The sequence below is a fragment of the Nymphaea colorata genome, chromosome 6 (genome assembly GCF_008831285.2).
Source record: "Nymphaea colorata isolate Beijing-Zhang1983 chromosome 6, ASM883128v2, whole genome shotgun sequence".
In the NCBI taxonomy this organism is placed as follows: domain Eukaryota; kingdom Viridiplantae; phylum Streptophyta; class Magnoliopsida; order Nymphaeales; family Nymphaeaceae; genus Nymphaea; species Nymphaea colorata.
In genome coordinates, this window is record NC_045143.1 from 20,890,375 (window position 1) to 20,911,398 (window position 21,024).

Below are 21,024 nucleotides of genomic sequence, written 5' to 3' on the forward strand. Positions count from 1 at the left end.
GATCTAGTCACGGTAGGAAATAGTACATGTGGATGATTTAATAATTGTAGAAAATACTAATTTGAATGTTATTTTAACAATACATTCCATATGAAGGATAGAAAATTTGAAGTACTTTATGGGATCTACCTAGATCCAAGAATCATATTTTTTTTGTCCCAAAATAAATATTCTTCATATATTCTTGAGGATGCTGGTTACTTGAATATTAACAAGTAAAGATCCGAAAACAACATGAGCTAATTCTACCTAAATGTGATGGAATCCAACTTAAAGATCAAACTATTCATCATAGTTGACAGTTTTATTATGACATACCCAAATTTTATGTTTGCAGTTAACAAGCCCATTCGGTGTTTGTAGACCCCACATGCATGTCATTTTGAAGCTGCTATAAAAATCTATTGATGCTTGAAATAAAAGGTACGACAAGGCATCATACTATATGCTAGTGATTGTTTGCATCCTCAAAATTTTTGGTATTTGGAGTGCTCTAGAACAATGAGTTTTGTTTTGAAAATAAGAGAGAAATGGACTCGTCCGTCAGTACGAGGATTAACCGTTCCCGGTGCCTTTACCGGGGATAATCAACCCAAGGACTGTTTATTATTGATGCATTTAGTTTTAACTTAAACATCTTTTTTATTTTATATGCGGTGTAGAAAAATATTGAAAGTTTGATGTTTGAAACTATTGAAAAGATTCTTGAAGAATCACTTGAGAATGTGAGACATTTTGGAAAAAACTAGAATTGGAAAATCTTTATAAATATCATTTGGAAATCATTTTGCAATCACTTTAGTGTTCTCTTAAGACTTTAAGTAGGTATGAGGTCTTGCTCTAATTTGGTTACCACCTACTTAGAATTCAATCTCGTCTTGCTTAAGTTCTTTTGGGGAAGTGCTTGTGATCATAAGTGAAATTAAGTGAGTGAGAATGCATGAATGCTTTGATCTTATATGATTGGAAAGAAAAATTATTTATTCCTACCATAACATTCATCTAAGAGCATTCCTACCATAAAGATTTTTGTTTTGATAAATATCATATATAAGAAGGAAAAATTTTTGAAAATAGATTAAGGTTGTATACCATCAAGCATGAATCTAATATTAGGTCATGACTTGATTTTTGGTCTTCGTGAAGTCGGTAGATATAAAAAATCATAAGTGGAAAATGTTAAAAAGGATGGAAGATGTGAAATACTCTCATAAAAATAATGAGAGAAAGAGAAAGAGACTTCAAAAATCACTAGATAGAAGATTTTGAAATAGGAGGAGATATATATTCTCTATATGTATGTATGCCTATTTATATAAGCTTTTGAAGGAGAAAAAGAACAAGTAGAATATATATATATATATATATATATATACACACACACACACACTAGAGAGAGAAAATAAAACACATGTATATATGCATTCATATATATGTGAAAATTTGTAAAATAAAATGTAGGAACATATAGAGATGGAGAGAGGAAAATCATCATGTGCATATAACATATATATACATACATATCTTCATGAGATTAAAAATCAAGAAATGAAAAATAACCGACTTCAAGTTTGATATAGGTCGGAGGGGAGCTTAGACTCATGTAAGAGTCTAAGGTAAGTCACCAAAGCCATATTAGAAGGTTTCTTTTGAAAATGTTTTGAAAAATGTGATTTATATAAACATAGAATGTTATTATTTCATTGGTTGCAAGAGAATATGTTTCTTCCACCGTTGGGTATGAAAGAAGGTCAAACCACACGATAAGGTGCTCATTAGAATTCTTAATCGGATGATTAAAAAAGAAAACTATAGAGCAAAATGGCATGCAAATGCATATTAAAATGTATATATTTAGTAAGAGTTTTCTTCGGGTTGGACAAGTCCCAACCTCAAAAATTAATATAAAGGTAAAAATTCTCAAACCTTACTCTCATTCTCGCCATACATTCACATATAAATAGAAAACCAAACAACTATGCATGGATAGTATGTAGACAATATTCAAAGAAGGAAAAGGAGATAGAGAGATTCAACTAAGAGGGAAAACATGATTCAACTATGAAAAGAAATATCATCTCATCTTATTATGCTCCCGATGCATTTGAGCATAGCCTCTTTACTCTAAAATAAAGATTGAGAGCTATCTCCTTTAGCCATGGGAAAATGAGGAAGAGAGAAAGAGGGGAAGCAATTCAAGACTATTTTCAAGAAATAAAATAACATGACTCAAGCATGAAAATGAAATATCATTTCATCTTCTAATGCTTTCGGTGCATTTAAGCATAGCCTCTTGACTCTAAAATAGAGATTGAGAGCTATCTCCTTTAGCCATGAGGAAATGAGAAAAAGAGAAATAAAGGAAGCAAGACAAGACTATTTTCAAGAAATGAAATAACATGACTCAAGCATGAAAATGAAAGATCATCTCATCTTCTCATGCTCTCGGTGCACTTGAGTATAACCTTTTGACTTTAAAATAGAGAGTGAGGCCTATCTCTTTTGGCCATGGGGAGAGGAAGAAGAGAGGAAAGAAATGAGATGGATGATTTAATCATAAAATGAAAGACCATCTCATCTTTCTATGCTCCCGGTGCACTTGAGCATAGTCTCTTGTCTCTAAAATAGAGATTGAGTGCTATCTCCTTTGGCCATGAGGAGAGGAATAAGAGAGAAAAATGAAAAATGAAAGAGGTGAAATATTGACTACCTACCTCTAGTAAGAATAGCTTAGGGAAAATGAACAACCATGCTTGAAATAATCTTGAACTCAACTTGAATCAAGCTCCAAGATGAGGGAGATGAGTTCTCCAAGAGATCTTTGGTGCTTACTTGAAGAGTTGTAGCTTACTTCAGGTTGGAGGGAAATTGAAAGAGGAAGATAGAGAGAGAGAGAGAAACTCTAAGTCTCCAAGTGAAATACACTAAAGTTTCTCTTAAGGGCCAACTCTTGCTCAAGAGGGGGGATTGTGGGGGTATTTATAGAGAGTTTTGGAGCCAAAACCCAAAATTTGATTTTTTTTTTAATTTCCCAACATTTTCATCGAAATTTCACATAATTTTGAATTATTTTCAAAATTTTTTATAGAAAAATAGGTTTTGGCTATGGGATAGGCCATTAGCCCTACCAACACCCTTTTGAGGTGTGGGCAGGGTTATTGCCCACTCAAAGGAGCCAAAACCGCCCCCGGGCGCTTTAGCGATCGCTACACGCGATTGAGCGACGAAACCCCCCCTTTTTTTTAACTTTGTATGAAATAAGTTGAAATGCTCGATTTGGATCCGAACTTAGGTTAGAAATTCATTTTGGATCGATTAGATGCAAATTTGTTTTAAATACAAACAATAAAATGATGGCCTCTTTTTTTTTTTTGAGAAATTTAGGGTGATAACAGTGACAAAATGCAAAATAAGGTATTTTGCATTGTTTATTGGGCTGCTTGTTGAGAAACTAAAAAATCAATTGCAGGTTGTTGTGTGTTCATTCAACAAAGCCGGATTTGATGATGAAAAGAAACCACAAATTGTTTCAAAGGTTTCCGGCTGAGGTTGAATGCCACATGATGGCAGGCACAACATGAAAATAGTGTTGATAAAATCATTATTGAAAGAATTGTAGATTCACTATTCTTTTCTATTGGAGTTGTATTGTGATAGACAATCAACCTTACATATTTTTGGCAATCTAATATTTCACAAATGAATGAAACATATTTAAGTTGATTGTCACTTTCATCATGATCTTACTAAATTAGGAGTGGTTCAAGCATCTCATGTTTCAACAAAAAGCCAAGTGGTAGATACATTATCTATGGCTTTAGGGAAAAACCATTTCTTGTATCTAAGGTGTAAACGGATTGAAAAATTTGATTCTTATGCAGTGTAGCTACTCGTGTCTTTTATATTCAACACTTCATTACCCATTTACAACAATAAATACAATTAGTTGCTGCTTATTTCTCTTAGTCAAATACTTATTGGGATGAAATCAATTGGTATTGTCAAATGTTATCCATATAAATTTTCTTATCCAATTCTCTATTAAGGAATGCTGTCTCTACATTTATCTGATGTAATTTTAGGTTCATATGTGAAACGATAGGTAGTACAATGCAAATATAAGTCATTTTGATGACTATAGAGAGGGTCTCACCATAGTCCACACTTTCCTTATGTCTGTCATTTTTGCAACAAGGCGAATCTTAAATCTTTAAAACCCTTTTACATTCTTTTAAATGTTGAGAAGTTACCTATGGCTGTCATCTCCAGAGAAGCTCAACATGTTCTCAAACTTTGTTAATACTCATAGATCTCATCTCTTCTTCCATTGATTTATTCAATTACCATTTCAAAACAAGGGAGAGCCTCTTACACAAACTTCAAAACATTGATGTCTTCAGGTACTGCCACCATGGCTTCACCTTCTATCACAAATATACACTGTAATATTCTTTTCCTTGTATTTTGACGAGGCACCACATTTATGCTTTGGCCTTCATGTGGTTCATTCCCACTATCATGAACTGATTGAAACAATATATTTTATATCACCATCTCTTGAACATTGCTATACATGTTCTGTTTCATCCAACTCGTATTTCAGCATTTCTATCTATATCTCATCTCTTAAGGAAATTATTTTCCAAGAATATAGTATTCCTAAAATCTATCTTAGTCACTCTTATCTGCATTTTCTCTTGCTAAACCTTCTTTATCGTTTGTTTCAGATTCTCAACCATCATTCGACACCATACCGTCAAATAGTACCTTATCTGATTCAAATTCTACTACCGCCAACCCTAAACCACTTAAAAGATTCACAAAAGAATGACACCCATCTATCTTGCTTTGAGACTTTTATCTTACAGCTATTTAGACTTCATCAAATCCACATCTCAGTCTTACAAGGAATGGTACTTAGTTTCCTCTCACCCACATTGTTAGGTCTAGAATTATTTTTCCAGCCTACCTTCAAATCCTGATTTCGGTGTCATCTATTTCAAAACCCAAAACCTACAATTAGGCTATACTTAACAAATGCTAGGGACATGCCATGCTCTTAGACAACATGTTCTTGAGATGAATAACTCATGGACAATTATTGATATCCAGTCTGGAGTAAAACCAATTATGTAGAAGTTGGTCTATCGGATTAAATTAGATGACTTCTTTGAATGTTATAAAGATAGACTTGTAACCAAAGGATTTAGATAAAAATGTTTTGATTATCATGAAATGTTTGCCCCTATTGCCAAGCCTACAACAGAAAGGTGTCTATTAGTAGTTACATCTATTTAGAACTAGATATGAAAGGAAGTTCACAATGCCTCTCCTTATGATGATGCTCAAGAAATTGTCACACCAGACATTTAATCTTTAAGAGAGAATATGATATGTAAATTAAATAGAACCATTTATGGACTGAAACATGCTACAAGGAATTACTTTGCAACTCAAAGGCTTTCTTGTCTCATGGATTTATTCAATCCATGATAGATAATCCTCTTTAGATCAGTTAGAGGGAGAACATTTATTGTTATCTTTGTGTATTTTGATGATTTAATCATTGCAAATAACATTGGTTTTGATATTCCTCAAATCAAACCCTTTATTTGAAGGACTTGAGACCTCTTAAGTAGTTCAAGCCGATTCACACAAAATCCACAATGCTGAACATGGATGCTTTTATTAAAGTTTTATTGTACTTGGAAATTAATATGAGACAAAATCTTCTCATGTACAGCCACTTCTATTTTGGACTTGATCGTTTATTGTGATTCAAACTGATTACTTGCCCCGAAACATGGAAGTACTCTTGGGTAAGAGCTTAATCACTTAGGAAATAAGAAAAAGGCTACTATCTTTTGATTATTAGATGAAGCAGAGTAGGGCAATGGCCAAACACTGTATGAGAGATCATTTGACATCGTTACCTACTTCATTATCTATCAATTAACTTCACTTTGGGCCACATGTCTATTTTGCTGCCAAACATATTTATTTCATGAATGCATCAAACAGATTGATATTAATTATCATTTGGTGCATGATAAGCTTTCATATGACACTATTCTCCCTACTCCTATAGGATCTCAGGATCAATTGGCAAATATTGTCACCAAGTTCATGATACAAGGATTGGTTCAACACCTTATTTATAAGTTGAGTATATATGACTTGTATACTCAACTTTAGGATGTCACTATATCTGACTTGCATCGGTTATCTGATTGAACCATTCTAAAAAATCAGTTATGGAAAAAGATTTAATATTTAATTAAAAAATTAGATCAGAGTCAGATTAAGAAATGACATTCGATCATATTCAGATTCAGATATATATAAATATCTGATTGGACTTAGATCGGATTTAGTTTTAAATAAATATCCCATATCCAATCATCTTACATTTTGAAAATCAGTTAGATTGATTCAAAATTTGGATTCAGATTTGGATACGAATAAATTGGATTCGGCTTGTCAAATCAGATTTTGGATTCAATTCAGATATAACTTGTCAAATCAGGTGAGTAGGAAGGTAACAACCTTACCCTTAAAAAAGAGACTTGAAAACTTTCCATTCCTCTATTTGTGGGGTTCTAGACTACATCGGTATCAGTGATGGTAGCTGTACATCTTTCATCTTAGAACTTAAGTACGACAACTTAAAGTTCATGAGCATTACCAATCAAAAGTCAAATCCGTTACACGTAAATTTCTAAGCTGAAGAAGTTCATGCGCGTGCAACATTGTCTCATGCACGCCACTATCATCCCTCATAAATCCCTTTGTTTGGGACCTAACCTCTTTGACTACATGCCCTTTAATTATCTTCTTAACTAAGAAATTGGATCCTATGCACCACCCAAAATTTGGACCCCTAATGACATAGGATTGAGTTGACCTTGTTTCTGTTGATTTTTGAGGCTGAACAATCCACTGCAGGTGTAATGCATCAACTGAAGAGAAATGAATAAAAAAAGAATGCGACTTTAAGCGACGTACTAGAAAATTTCTCAAAATTTTCTCTTATTATCTGCTTTGCAAAGCAGTATTACTACATGGGTAAAATTCCTTAGGAACTCATTACATTAGGACTGAAGAAACATGACACAAAAACAATTCCCCAACCGGCATTTTCCCTTCAACCAATCTCTTTTTCGCATTTGAAGGGAAAGCAAACTTGGGGGGAAAGCAAACAGTATCTAGAGTTTCCCCTCAGACCTGAACCCGTTTTCCCATCTTACATTCGAAAATTCTTTCGAATGAAGAGGAGTAGCTCAAAGCTATTACTTTCCCTCATTCTGAAAGGGGTAACAAACACCATCTAGACTTTCTCTTAAACCCCAAGCCATTTTCCCTTCTTACTTTCCAGTTAATGAAGAGAAGGTCAGGATCATGTCCAACATCACTAATGCGTCCCCAGTCCCCTTCTTTCGGGAGGTAAAGGTTATGATTTGCCTCCTCTTGGAGCGTAAGAAAATTCCAGCACGGGCAAAGTGTTCTCGGATCCTTCACCCAGATATGAATACGTCATCCCGTCTTGCATTCCTTCGAATGAAGAGAACGGTGGGGTTCTGTCTGACGGAAGTTGTTAAGGATGAGAAAGATCCAAGAAGATATCATCCAGGTAGCCGCTGCCACCTCCGCCCACATTGGAAGTGATGAAGGAAGGGGAAGTACAAGGATCAAGAAGATGACCATAATCACATGATTGTGAAGAACACAGAGAAGAGGAAGATGAATTATTAGAAGAGGTTGATGGAAATAGGGAAGAGGAAGAAGAAGAAGAAGAAGAAGAAGGAGGAGAAGGCATTTGAATGGCAGCGGGATTAGTTGGAGCCAACATTTCAAAGCACTCATGAACGCCGTTGAGAGCATAAGCTGACGCTGAAATTTGCTTCTCTAAATTCATTCTCTCAGATTCATACATCTCAACCAGGCCCAACCGGGTCTTTGCCCACTCTATATTCTCATGAAAGAAAGTAGAAGATTGCCACGAAAACTGGGGATTCTGACACCTATCAGGGTCTGCAAATGGCGCCACTTGTCGCTGTTTCTTCAGAGCATTGTCGAAGATAGATGCTTCATCAGCTTTCGCTTGACGCGTCTTCTTGTAATGGCTGCTCTTGTTCAGAAGGTTTCTGATTCTCTTCGCCAAAGGTGAATCAGAAGACACCTTGGTGGCGAAGTTCGTGCGGGCACTCGATCCACGGAGCAGACAGGCGGCCTCGTCGTAGGCGCGCGCCGCCTCTTCCGCGGTCTCAAAGGTGCCCAGCCACATCCTTATCTTCTGAGTTGTGCCCTTTATCTCTGCTACCCATCTGCCAGACGGCCGCCGCCTCACTCCCAAGAACTTGTTCCTGCTTCCCTTTGGCCTCTCCTCCTTCCCTCCTTGTCCGTTAGCTACTTCACTCATGCTCAGACCTTGTTGGTAGTCACTCATGGGCAGCTCCATGACTTCAACAAATTAAAGGTAGACAGAAAGATCAAAAGGAAGAGCAACAGGGTGACGGACACATTGTGGAGAACTATATGGCATTTATGGACGAACGAGTTCTTTGAGAACCGAACGAGTGGGGCGCGTGTTCAGGTCACTTGTTTCTTGTCGTGCGTTGATCAATGGAGGAACGGCAAGAGTCGTGGGAGCACGACCACGAAAATCTCACCTTTCTTTTTGAGGTAAGAACTAGGGAGATTTAGATTCGAAGGCACACAACGACAACGTGAAGGGTTCAACACATTGGCTAGCCACAAGGGTGGACTAAGAACCCACTGCTTCTTAGCCGAGTGCTTGGACTCTGAACACCATACGTGTTGCCTAGTGCATGGCTCACGCTGTTGACTGATCTGAAATGCGACGTGTGTCCACAAACCATCTTATGTTAAGGCAATTCAACAAATTAAGTTTAATTGTGAGTCCTTAAACATATCAACGGCACTGATAGGTAAGGATAAAGAAAACCACTTCAGGGTGCGAGACCTAACCGCAGTTTTGACTGCCGTAATGAAGGTAAACTTCCCAACAGTACAGTAACGAAAATACTTTCAAAGTATTAATGGACGTAGAAATAGATGTTTTTCACGCGCCACGTATGTCCTTTCAAATCACACACTTTCTCATCGTTAAGAGTGCCTTTTTTTTTTTGGGTAAAAATGTTTAAAACACTATAGTTTATGTTGGCTACATAATTGGACGAAAGAAAACCATTATTAGCTTACTCTCAAACAAAATTTCTGCCATCCTTGCTTGTTAGAGAATCTTATGGAAACTCATGTTAAAGTTGTGTTTCATAAAACATTAATTAAAAAAAAATCTATAGCGGTGATTTATTTAACTGCTATAGGTACCATGGGTCTATACGAGTGGTTTGGGTCCCAGTCGTCACCATTGCACACTGTCGGCAAAGGCTATACTGGTGATTTTGGCATCACCCAATAGACCTATGACCTATGGGCGTGAAGATGGTCACCGTTCATTATTAGGATGGTGATTATTTCACCTCTGTTGGCCATTCCGAGGAATATATAACGGTGATTTTATCACCTCGATTGCTTTTTTTAAATAAAAATTCCAACTAATCGACATATTCAGATCTAAAAAATAATATATATTTAGATGAACGAAATGATAACAATGAAATTACTATTACACTCAAACACTTTCCCAAGCACTTACAAAAAATTCAATACACAACCACATTCTTCCCTACCATTGGTGCTCATGGAGGAAGCACATTCATGCTATCTTACCAGTGAAAATGTTCAACACTGTAGTTTTCTATCTATGCAATATCCACTGGTATAGGACCGACTTTTTTGTAGTGCCCTAAATTGTACATACTGGATGTGCAACATTTTAGTTGACATGCATATCACTCATCACCTAGGTCTTGAAGCAGTATCATATTGGAGATTGTAGGAAATGATAATGACTGGTCGTCTTGGTTTCAATTTTTCTTTTTAATAATAAAATCAAAACTATAAAGGGGTCATTTGATAATAGTAACACACTATTATTGTCTCAAGAATATACTAAGGACAGTGACAATATATTAGCATTACCAAACGTCCCCTAAGAGGCAAGTTAGAATCCACCAAACATAAGCCTAAAGTCGATGTAGGAGTAGGTTGGGTTGTAATAGTGATATAAGAGCCAGTTCAATACTAGGACTTGGGATCTTATATGCATGGACACATGTTAAAGGGTTGGATAGTAACACCCCATTACAAAAGTTTAATCTTGTATTGAAAATTATGAGAAATCTTCAAAGGCTAATGAAAAGTGTTGATTAGTCTTATTCTTAGTTTTTTTTTTTTTTTTTTTTTTTTTTTGCTAAAACCAAAATTGATAGGAAGGGGTTGAGACCCGCCAAAAATCAAGAGCCCGAACCTGATGTGGGAGTAGGGTATGATCATGTGAAAATTTGGACCTTGTTCACAACCATGCTTTTCACAAAGGGTATATACCCTTTAATTTGATAATCTGACTCTAGAAAAACTTTTTATCCAACTAGCTATTCAACAATACCTAACCAAAAGAAAAAATGCAAAACTTATGATAGACTAGGATAAACCTGTAGTCATGTGTCAGCAAAAATGATGACAAGTTTAAGGTAAATTTTACAGGTTCATAAAGATCTCAAGGAGCTTTAGTGATGTGAAAGATTCTCCTCGTTGTCAAGGAGAAATCAATGAAGATTGACATCCACTAAAGTTGGCAAGAAGAATCGTCAATTGAGGAGCGAGTCAACTAAGGAAATAAATTTTGAATTCAAACCTCATGAACGTTGTATCATTGTTGTATTACCATATTTACATTACATGGCGTATCATTGTTGTATTACCATACTTAGACCACACGTTGCACTATATAATGAGAAGAATGACTCTTGCAAAATACAACGCAAGAGATTTGGTATTCCATTGTGCTTCATCTTCTCTCTCTCTCTCTTGTGTCGAGAGTTCGTTCATGGTATCAGAGCCTTAGGTTCTCTGTTATCGCTTGTCTGCAACCAGCACTTGTTGTGGTTCTGTTTGCATCTCCCCTTTCCTATCCAACTCTCCGCTGGTCTGCCCTGTTCTGTTTTTGAACAGGGCTGTGATAACTTGGAGTAGAAAATCGGGGTGCGATTTTCCAGAAGAGCTCGGATTGATCTGATTTTTGGAGCGTCTCTTCCTTAGGCCTCCAGCTACCTACAGCCCAAATTTCAGGGCAAACGGACCATCGGTTGATTTTCTACGAATTTTTGAAGGTGGCTGTATCCTGATCATTTTACGAATTTTCCAAGCCACTATTGTATTCTTGCCACTAACCACATGGCATCGTCTTCGTCAATCGCAAGTCTCGTCTCTGTGAAGTTAAACAGAGATAACTATTTGCTATGGAGGAGCCAACTTGAGTCTGTGATGATATCTCAAGATTTGGTGAAGTTTGTTGATGGATCTTGTGAACCTCCATCAGAAACGATTATGAGAGATGGCAAAGATGAACTCAATCCTGAGTTCGCCATATGGAGAAAATCAGATCAACTGGTTTTGAGTTGGATCAAAGCTACCGTTTCCGAAGCTGTCCTTGGTCAAATAATCAGGACTCGCTCAGCGCAAGAAGCCTGGAAAGCACTGGAAAATTCCTATGGCTCGCCGTCTCCACTACGAGTCATGTTATTGAAGAAAGAACTGATGTTTCATCAAGAAAGGTAACTCGGATATGACCTCTTACTTGCAGAAAGTTAAATTTTTAGTTGATTCTCTTGAAGCGGCTAGCTGTCATACGCCAAATGAAGACTTAGTTCAAATCGTACTTAATGGACTTCCATCAAAGTATGAAAGTTTGATCACTTCTATAGTCACGTCCTCAACAAAATTGCCTAGTTTTGCCGAGCTTTATGATCTTTTATTGAATCAAGAAACACGTCTTCAACTTATGAAACAAGATGTTGAGTCACCTATGGAAAGGCAAGTTACTATAACAGCCTTCAATACTTTTCGAGGCCGCGGACGTGGGCGCGGTCGAGGCTATTATCAAGGAAGAGGTGGCCGTGGTAGAAACCAGTCTTTTCAGCCGGCCCAAAATCAATTCAATAATCATCAAACGACTGTTTTTCAGCCAAACAATCTCTCACAGCCGAACCATCAGCATGCTGCCCTACCATCCAAGAAGATCATCGAGTGCCAATATTGTGGTCGTAAGGGTCACATAGCTAAGACGTGTTGGGATATTAATCCTCGTGCATTTTCAGCCTTAACGTTACAAGAATCAGATGATGAATACTGGTATCCAGATACAGGGGCAACCAACAATATTGTCACCAGTGATGAAAATATGGAGAACAAGCAAACATACTCAGGCTCCGAATCCGTAATGGTTGGAAACGGTAAGTGCCTCCCTATTTCTCACGTAGGGGACTTACAGGTTAATATTCAAGGGGCTGATTTTATTCTGAAAAATAGTTTGCATGTTCCTAAGATAGCACACAATCTGATTTCTGTGGGTCGTTTTACATCTGACAACGATTGCATTTTTGAATTTACTCCGTCTGAATTTGTGATCAAGGACCACAAGACAGGAGCAATACTTCTTCGAGGACCAAAAACTAGTAATGGTCTTTACCCAGTTCAAGTAAAGACTAGATCTAGTGATGACATCAAGAAGGCGTGTGTGGCTCAACAAATAAAGAAGGTTCGAGGGTCGTATGAGGAATGGCATCGGCACCTCGGACATGCTAATAGGAACATAGTATCTTTGCTTAATGCTCTCAGTTACATCTCAATAAGCAGTCCTATTCCGAAAAAGGTGTGTGAACACTGTCTAATTGGAAAGGCGCATAAGTTACCGTTTCCCTTGTCATCTTTTCATGCTGCTGAACCTCTTGAACTCCTTCACATGGATGTTTGGGGACCAGCCCCGGTGGAGTCCAAAGATGGTTTTAAGTATTTTCTATTGATTGTTGATAACTATTCCCGCTTTACATGGCTGTTTCCATTGAAAAATAAAAGTGACGTATGTCAGTGTTTCGTCAATTTCAAAACTCTTGTGGAAAACCAGTTGGGAACTACCATCAAAACTGTTCAATCTGACAATGGTGGGGAATTTTGCAATAAAATTCTTGAAACCGAATTAGAAAACCAAGGGATTATGCACCGTTTTTCATGCCCCTATACACCCGAACAAAACGGGATTGTAGAAAGAAAAAATCGACATGTAGTTGAAACCGGATTAAGTATGCTTCATGATGCTCAACTTCATCATCGGTTTTGGGTGGAAGCCTTTAGAACTGCGGTCTATATCATCAATCGGCTGCCTACTCTCAAACTAGATCGAAAATCACCATTTCAAATGCTATTTAATCAAGTTCCTGATTATAGCTTTCTTCGAGTATTTGGATCCAAGTGCTATCCACTATTGACGTTGAGTAATGACAACAAGTTTCAACCAAAGACAACTCCATGCATTTTTATTGGATATGGGAGTCGACACAAGGGATATGTATGTCTAGATCCAAGATCAAGGCGAATGATAATTTCTCGTCATGTTATTTTTGACGAGCACTCTAGAGGCTCTAGCAACACCAGTGATATCTCATTTGAAGAGGCTGATCTTCAACAGTGGGCATCACAATTTCACAGTGAGTGCAATACAACAGACCCAGGACAAGCCACAGTAAGCGACTCTCATACAGAAAGCATTGTCATCCCTCCAGAAATCAATATAGAGGGACAACCAAGTGAGGCTCAGACCGAAGCTATCCAAACTCAATCTGAGGTACCACATATGACTGTTGTTCCAGATCAACCATCCACAAGGGGAAGCCAACACATCATCACCCTTACTCAACAGCCATTAACACACTCACATAGAATGGTTACTGGTTCTATAACAGGTACGTCATCTCATACACATCAAATGGTCACTCGGTCTATGACAGGCTCTCTCAAACCCAAGACGTTCTCCGCTCAAACAAAGATGGGAGTTGAACAGGAGCCAACTACATTCAAGGAAGCCAGCAGCGTTACTCATTGGATTAACGCTATGCAACAAGAAATACATGCGCTGCATAAAAATCAAACCTGGAATCTTGTCCCACAACGACCAGAGTATAATATTATTGATACGAAATGGATATACAAGATCAAACGCACTGCTGATGGTTCCATTTCAAGGTACAAGGCACGTCTGGTTGCTCGAGGATTCTTACAAGAAGCGGGGGTAGATTATTTGGAGACTTTCAGTCCCACGGTTAAGCCCACTACAATTCGTGTCATTCTCACCATCGCTGTACAACATGCATGGTCTCTTCGCCAGCTCGACTTTGATAATGCATTTCTAAATGGCTTTCTCCATGAAGACGTTTACATCGTCCAACCAGAAGGGTTTGAAGATCCACGTTTTCCGTCTCATGTTTGCAAACTCAACAAAGCATTGTATGGTTTGAAGCAGGCCCCTCGAGCATGGTATCAACGCCTGAGTACCTTTCTCAGTGACATTGGATTTCAGGTATCTCAATCAGATGCATCTCTATTTATTTTTCACCAAGGATGTGAAAGGATATATATCTTAGTTTATGTTGATGATGTTATCATCACCGGATCGTCAAATGCGCTCATAGATCAAACTCTCGCCAAACTTAGGGCATCATTTTCAGTCAAGGACTTAGGTGATTTATCATTTTTTCTTGGCATAGAGGTGACTCGGCAACCCACCTATTTGGTTCTTCAGCAAGGAGCCTATCTTAACAATGTATTACAAAAAGCTAACATGACCAATGCCAAGCCTGCCCAAACACCTATGTCAACTGGCCATGTTTCGGGATCTAGCGCTCCATTCTCGGATCCTACTCTCTATCGGAGCGTGGTGGGAGCATTACAATACCTCACCCTCACACGTCCGGATATAGCATTTGCAGTCAATCGAGCATGTCAATACATGCATCAACCTCTAGAATGCCATTGGAAGCTCATCAAGCGAATTCTCAGATATTTGCAGGGCACAAGCCAGCTTGGACTATGCATTCAAAAATCAGATCATCTTCACTTAAGCGCATTTGCCGATGCTGATTGGGCTGGCAATACTGAAGACAGAAAATCAACAGGTGGATGTGTAACATTCTTGGGTAATAATCTTATCTCCTGGGCATCTAAGAAGCAACAAACAGTAGCTCGTTCAAGTACAGAAGCTGAATATAAATCTCTCGCAGGTGCTGCTGCAGAACTCCTATGGCTAAAAGCTCTACTGATCGAATTGGGCATATCATGCACTGGAACTCCAATATTGTGGTGTGACAATATAGGTGCATTATACTTAGCAGCGAACCCGGTTTTTCGTGCTCGAACAAAGCACATCGAAGTTGATTTCCACTTTGTGCGAGATCATGTATCAAAGGGAAATATCTCAATACAGTTTATCAGATCATCCGAGCAAATAGCAGATGGACTGACCAAACCTCTTGGATCTACTAAGTTCAAAGAATTTAGAGACAAGCTGAGCATTGTCCCTGCCATGCTCAGCTTGAGGGAGCATGTGAAAGATTCTCCTCGTTGTCAAGGAGAAATCAATGAAGATTGACATCCACTAAAGTTGGCAAGAAGAATCGTCAATTGTGGAGCGAGTCAACTAAGGAAATAAATTTTGAATTCAAACCTCATGAACGTTGTATCATTGTTGTATTACCATATTTACATTACATGGTGTATCATTGTTGTATTACCATACTTAGACCACACGTTGCACTATATAATGAGAAGAATGACTCTTGCAAAATACAACGCAAGAGATTTGGTATTCCATTGTGCTTCATCTTCTCTCTCTCTCTCTTGTGTCGAGAGTTCGTTCAAGTGAAATGTTACAAGCGCAGAAAGCCTGAACGCATAAAGAAAAACTGCAAGACAAAGTTTCCAAAAAAGAACAACAATGGTCAGAACAATAACAACAAGAGGGAAAATCAAGGGAACTACGACAGAAGACATATGTATTGTGTCAGAGTACATGTTCGCAAATGAAGAACTGCTTGGTTGATGGTAGATTCAAGGGCTACCCATCACATAGCACAAACAAAGGAAGGTGTGGTCCGTATGGAAGACTTGGGTCCAGGAGTACAAAAGGTTTATATGAAAAATAATTCCTCTCGGGCCATTGAATGTGAATGTAAATTCATGACATGAAAGATTAAACCATGTAAGTATTAACAAAATGAAGACTCTAACATAGCAAAATATAATACCCGATATTAATATAAAGGATTTTACAAAGTGCGAGTCATGTTTATATAAAAAAAATGGTAAGAAAGTCCTTTCCTTCTGAAGTAATTTGGGCCATTGATCTGTTAGAAATTATTCATTCAGATATTTGTGGACCTTTTGGGGTCCAAACACATAATGGTATGTTATACTTCATAACATTCATTGAAGATTTCTAAAGGTTTCGTTATCTTTACTTGATCAAACATAAATATGAAGCCCTTGAGAAATTCAAGGAATACAAAAATGAAGTTGAAAGACAACTTGACAAATACATAAAAGGTTGTAAGGTCCTTTCGAGGTGGTAAGTATACATCGAAAGAATTCATACAATACTATAAAGACCATGAAATTAATGGACAATCAACAATGCCTACGACACCATAACAAAATGATATAGTGCTCAAGATCCATGTTAGCAAGTGCACATTTACCCAAAGTATTCTGGAGTGAAGTTGTATTAACGACTATGTATACTATAAATCAAGTGCCCTGCAAAACAATATCAATCATTGCATATGAGAGATAGACTGGTGTGAAACCATATTTGAGATATATCAAGAGATGGGGATCTATAGCTCATCTGAAAATTCCAGATGTAAAAGTGGATAAACTAGACAATAGATTTTTAAGATGCTTGTTTATTGGATATCTGAAAGGATTCAAAGGCCACATATTATATTATTCGATTATGGGACTTCTCGAAAGAAGGGATATAGTTCTTAGAAGAACTCAATAATGATGACGAAGATTTAGTGAAAGATCAAGCTGATCTATCGGACACACTGAACACGCTGCCGAAGGCGGATCCTACTCCCAAGATCAATTGGAGGATGCACTCGACAGATCGCTGAAAATTCCCTTGTTCTTAAAAGATTGGGTTGCAGGCAAGGTTCTCCCTCTTAGGAACTCGCAGAATGCATCTGAGACCTGCGACACTTGTAAATTCCGCAACGCTTTACAGGATTGTCTGAAAAATCTACAATTTGGTCCACAAATACTAGGCATCGGCATGACCAAATGAAGTTAACTTTTCAAATTTCTGCATTGAACACATTCCTAAAGCACCCTTGGCGTGGCCCTAGTTAGGCCTCACCTATCCACGTCTGGCGTCTAGGGGTGGGCATCGGGCCGGGCCGGGCCGGCCGCTTAGCCCGACCCAGACTCGGCCCGGCCCGGCCCCCTTTCCCCCCGCCCTCCCGTCGCCCTCCGGCTACGGCGTTGGGTCCCCGCCGACGGCCCACACGGGCCCGCAGGGGCTGGTTAGGGAGAGGGGGAGTGGGAGCAGAGAGGGAGAGGGGGAGCAGAGTAGGAGGGAGAGGGGGAGAGGGGGAGGGAGACGGAGGAGGAGGGAGGGGGGGGGGGAGGGAGACGGAGGAGGAGGGTGGGGGGGGGGGGGAGCGGAGAGGGAGACAGGAAGGGAGAGGGAGAGCAGTAGCAGAGAGAGAGGGAGAGGGGGAGCGGAGAGGAGGAGGGAGACGGAGTGGGGGAGCAGAGAGGGAGACAGAGGAGGAAGGGGAGCAAGGGACGAAGGGCGAGAGTCCGGCCGGTCTATCAGGCCCGGGCCAGGTTTTTCCCGGCCCGGACCCGGAACTCCACAGGTTGCATCTCACTAGTCAACAATTGTATATGCTTCTTCCTGCAATCTATATTGGCATAATGCACATAAAGCCAATCCATGCCCAAAATCACATCGAATTCACTGAAACTTATGATCACCAACTGTGCAAGTAAGTGATGTTGATGGATCTCTACGTCCACATCAGGTAGATACTCGCTACACGAGTCTTGAGCATGCATAGGGTTGACGACTTTTAAGACATACGTCATCTTCCTAGCCGATATGAGTTGCACCTGCATCAAACAACACTCTAGCAATATGAGAACCAATAAGTAAGGTACCTTCAATAAGGTCTTGTGCCTGAAGCTCCTCCACAGTAGTAGCATAGACACGTCCAGTCGTCTATCGCACGCTAGAAGGACCGGTCCCAGGCTTGTTCAACTCTCTTTCTCTTTTTAAGGGGCAATCTTTGATGAAGTGTCACATCCCTCAACAGTGTAAATAAGCTCCGATCTCCAGATAGCACGACTTCTCGTGGTGCACATGTGAAAAGTGAGGCACTTCGGTGAAGTCAGAGTGACCACTGACCCCTGTGTGGCTTCACTGCGGTTTGGCCTATTCTGTCTGAATGCTCGGTCATCACGCCTCTCATAAGGCTTTGCCCTGCCTACAAAGTGTTGGTGCTTGACCTGTGCTCACCCACCGTGTGAGTGCTGGCCTGCCTTCTTATAATGGTCTTTATGTGTCCTTGCCCAGTCCTCTTCCATGCATCTTGTCATAGTCACTGCCTCGTCCAAGTCACGAGGTCTGACAAAACTTTGCTTCGCAGTCCATCCCGCTTGCCTGGCCTCTTTTGTAGTGTAGAGGTGTAGGCAATACACCTCCAAGTGTCGATATTTCGTAACGTATTCACCCAAGCTCAATTGATTCTGCTGCAAATCGAGAAACTCTTGCATCGAGAAACTCTTGCATTTTCTTATCTCTGGCATGCACTGAAAAGTAAGTGCTGAAGAAGGAATCTCTAAACTGCTTCCATGAGATTGACAGTTGGCCAGCAAACCGGATCTCATGGGTCGCTTGCCACCAGTTCTTGGCATCTCCTTTCCATAGATATGAGCCATAATTCACTTTGTCTCATTCTGGCATCTTCAGAAGCTCAAAGATGCGTTCAACTTCTTCAATCTATTCCTTTGCCTTGTCTGGACTGCCATTTCCTGTAAAAACAGACAGCTGCATCGCCATAAACGGTTGGAACGACTCCGTTGTTGCTTTCTCCTGAAGTGGCACACTGGTGTCTCCAGTAGGGGATGTATGGCTCCTCTGATTGCTGACCATCGACTGCACAAGAGAGGTCAGTGTCTGCAAGGTTGTTTGCAGTATAGTCTGCTGATCCACAGGCGGAGTTTGCCTTGGTGAGGTTTGGGCACCCACACTAGTCTGGGCGTTCTGTTGCGCTCATGTACTATCATCTACTAGGGTACGTGCATCAGAATGGGCCAAACTTGGCTCTCTTTATGCCTCTGCAGACGGCCCAGCTCCCTTTTTGCCCAGCTCCCTTTTTGCGCCTACGTTGGTACTCCATCTATACAAACATGAACCCTTGTTCTCAAACCAAGTCTATGACCAATCTTGCAAATCCAATAACAAACGTGCATTAGCACAATGTCTCAAAACATCGATCGCATTACAGACGTATACTTTACTTGTAAAATCAAAGCTACAATAACAAATCAATCAAATAAATGCATATCTGGGCAACACGGTTTCACAGATAGACTTTAACTCACATCCATAGTGGTGTTTGCCATAGCTCTGATACCAAAGCTGTCACATCCCAACTTTTTGACTCTCAAACAATTTTTTTTCTAAACATAAAGCATTAAGGTGCGACGATACAACAATTCAAAACGGAAGGAGTTATGCCATTAGAAACAATGGGGCAAAACTTTCATTTATATAACAATTTTAGTTGATACACAATTACATCAATGTGTATGACAAAATGCCCCAAACTATGTAATTGATGCCTAACAACAACAAGACATCAATATAACAAAAAACACGACGTGCCGACACTACAAACGACCTAAAACCTTCTCAGTACGATGTGAGTGAAGCCATCCGATCAACCTGCTGCTCTAGGTCCGCCAAAACCTGAAAATGGAAACAACTGAAGGCTTAGCCTTCGCAATATGGCAACAAGCCAGAAAAATTTCGAACCCACTTAGGTAGGGCTCAAATATGATAACAATTATAAAAACAATCTATCATCATGTCGTGTCACGGTATAGACACATCATTTACCAAGAAGGCCCCTCACATATACCACGACATGTAAAGGTCATTCAATGGCCACGATAACACAATTTCAATTCACATGCAAGACATGCATAAACATAGCATTCTAATTCATATACTTTTCAGTTTCATTAACTTCAGTGAATTGACAGTTCCTGTGGGTGAAAACATAGGCACGTGCACACTGTGGGCGGCCTACAGCCGAGAGGCAACCCCTGTGGTGGCCCATAACAATATGGATGTATTCACCCGCTGCAGCAGTAGAGCACTCATCCATGGGTGTGTGAATTCCTATTAGAGATACTCAGCCTTCCCTAGGATACCCAGGTTGGGAAGGCGGGAATCTAACGCTCCAAACACATCACACAACAGTAACCTGGGTCCTTGCACCGCTTGCGCTCCAAACAGGCGAGATCAGTGGCGAAGACAGGACAACTCCCAAATACATAGCCACATCCCGCTGGCCTCTCATCTCTTATTCTTTCGTTATTATCATTATAATTGCACATTCGCAAAATGACTGGCTAACTCATGAGGTTGGTACACTTCACGAGTGCACCCACACCTCCAATTGCCTCCATATGAGGGCCATACATATCATTACATTCTTAGCTAGCCGTCGTACAGTAAGGGTACACTACCCTCCAATTCATTCATTTGCATCATTACCTGCGGCAATGTATATGCAACCATCAAAACATTCACATTTATTAAAACTCACATCTTATCAAACACATCATTCACATCTTTCAAAACTTAGTCAAATCCCGGAGAGTAGTCTCGATCCGTGATTGGCTCGTAGTTGTCCTAGGCAGTTATCATTCTAGGATACTTTCCAATGCACAATTGGGGTTGAGGAGACACTCGACTCGATACCCCACCTCATCTGTCCTAAGCAGTTATCAATTCTAGCATGCATATGCAATGCG

At 39.5% G+C, this 21,024-nt stretch overlaps 1 protein-coding gene across 1 annotated transcript; it reads right to left on the reverse strand.

Annotated features, from left to right (window-relative positions):
- Positions 1–7,594: 7,594 nt before the first annotated feature.
- On the reverse strand, positions 7,595–8,458 carry LOC116256625 (ethylene-responsive transcription factor ERN1-like). Its single transcript, XM_031633019.1, has one exon. The coding sequence runs from the start codon at positions 8,456–8,458 to the stop codon at positions 7,595–7,597; it is 864 nt and encodes a 287-aa protein (XP_031488879.1).
- Positions 8,459–21,024: the final 12,566 nt, after the last annotated feature.

Bases quoted from the DNA above. Each gene is read 5' to 3' on its own strand.
- LOC116256625 (XM_031633019.1), bottom strand. From the start codon at position 8,458: ATGGAGCTGCCCATGAGTGACTACCAACAAGGTCTGAGCATGAGTGAA.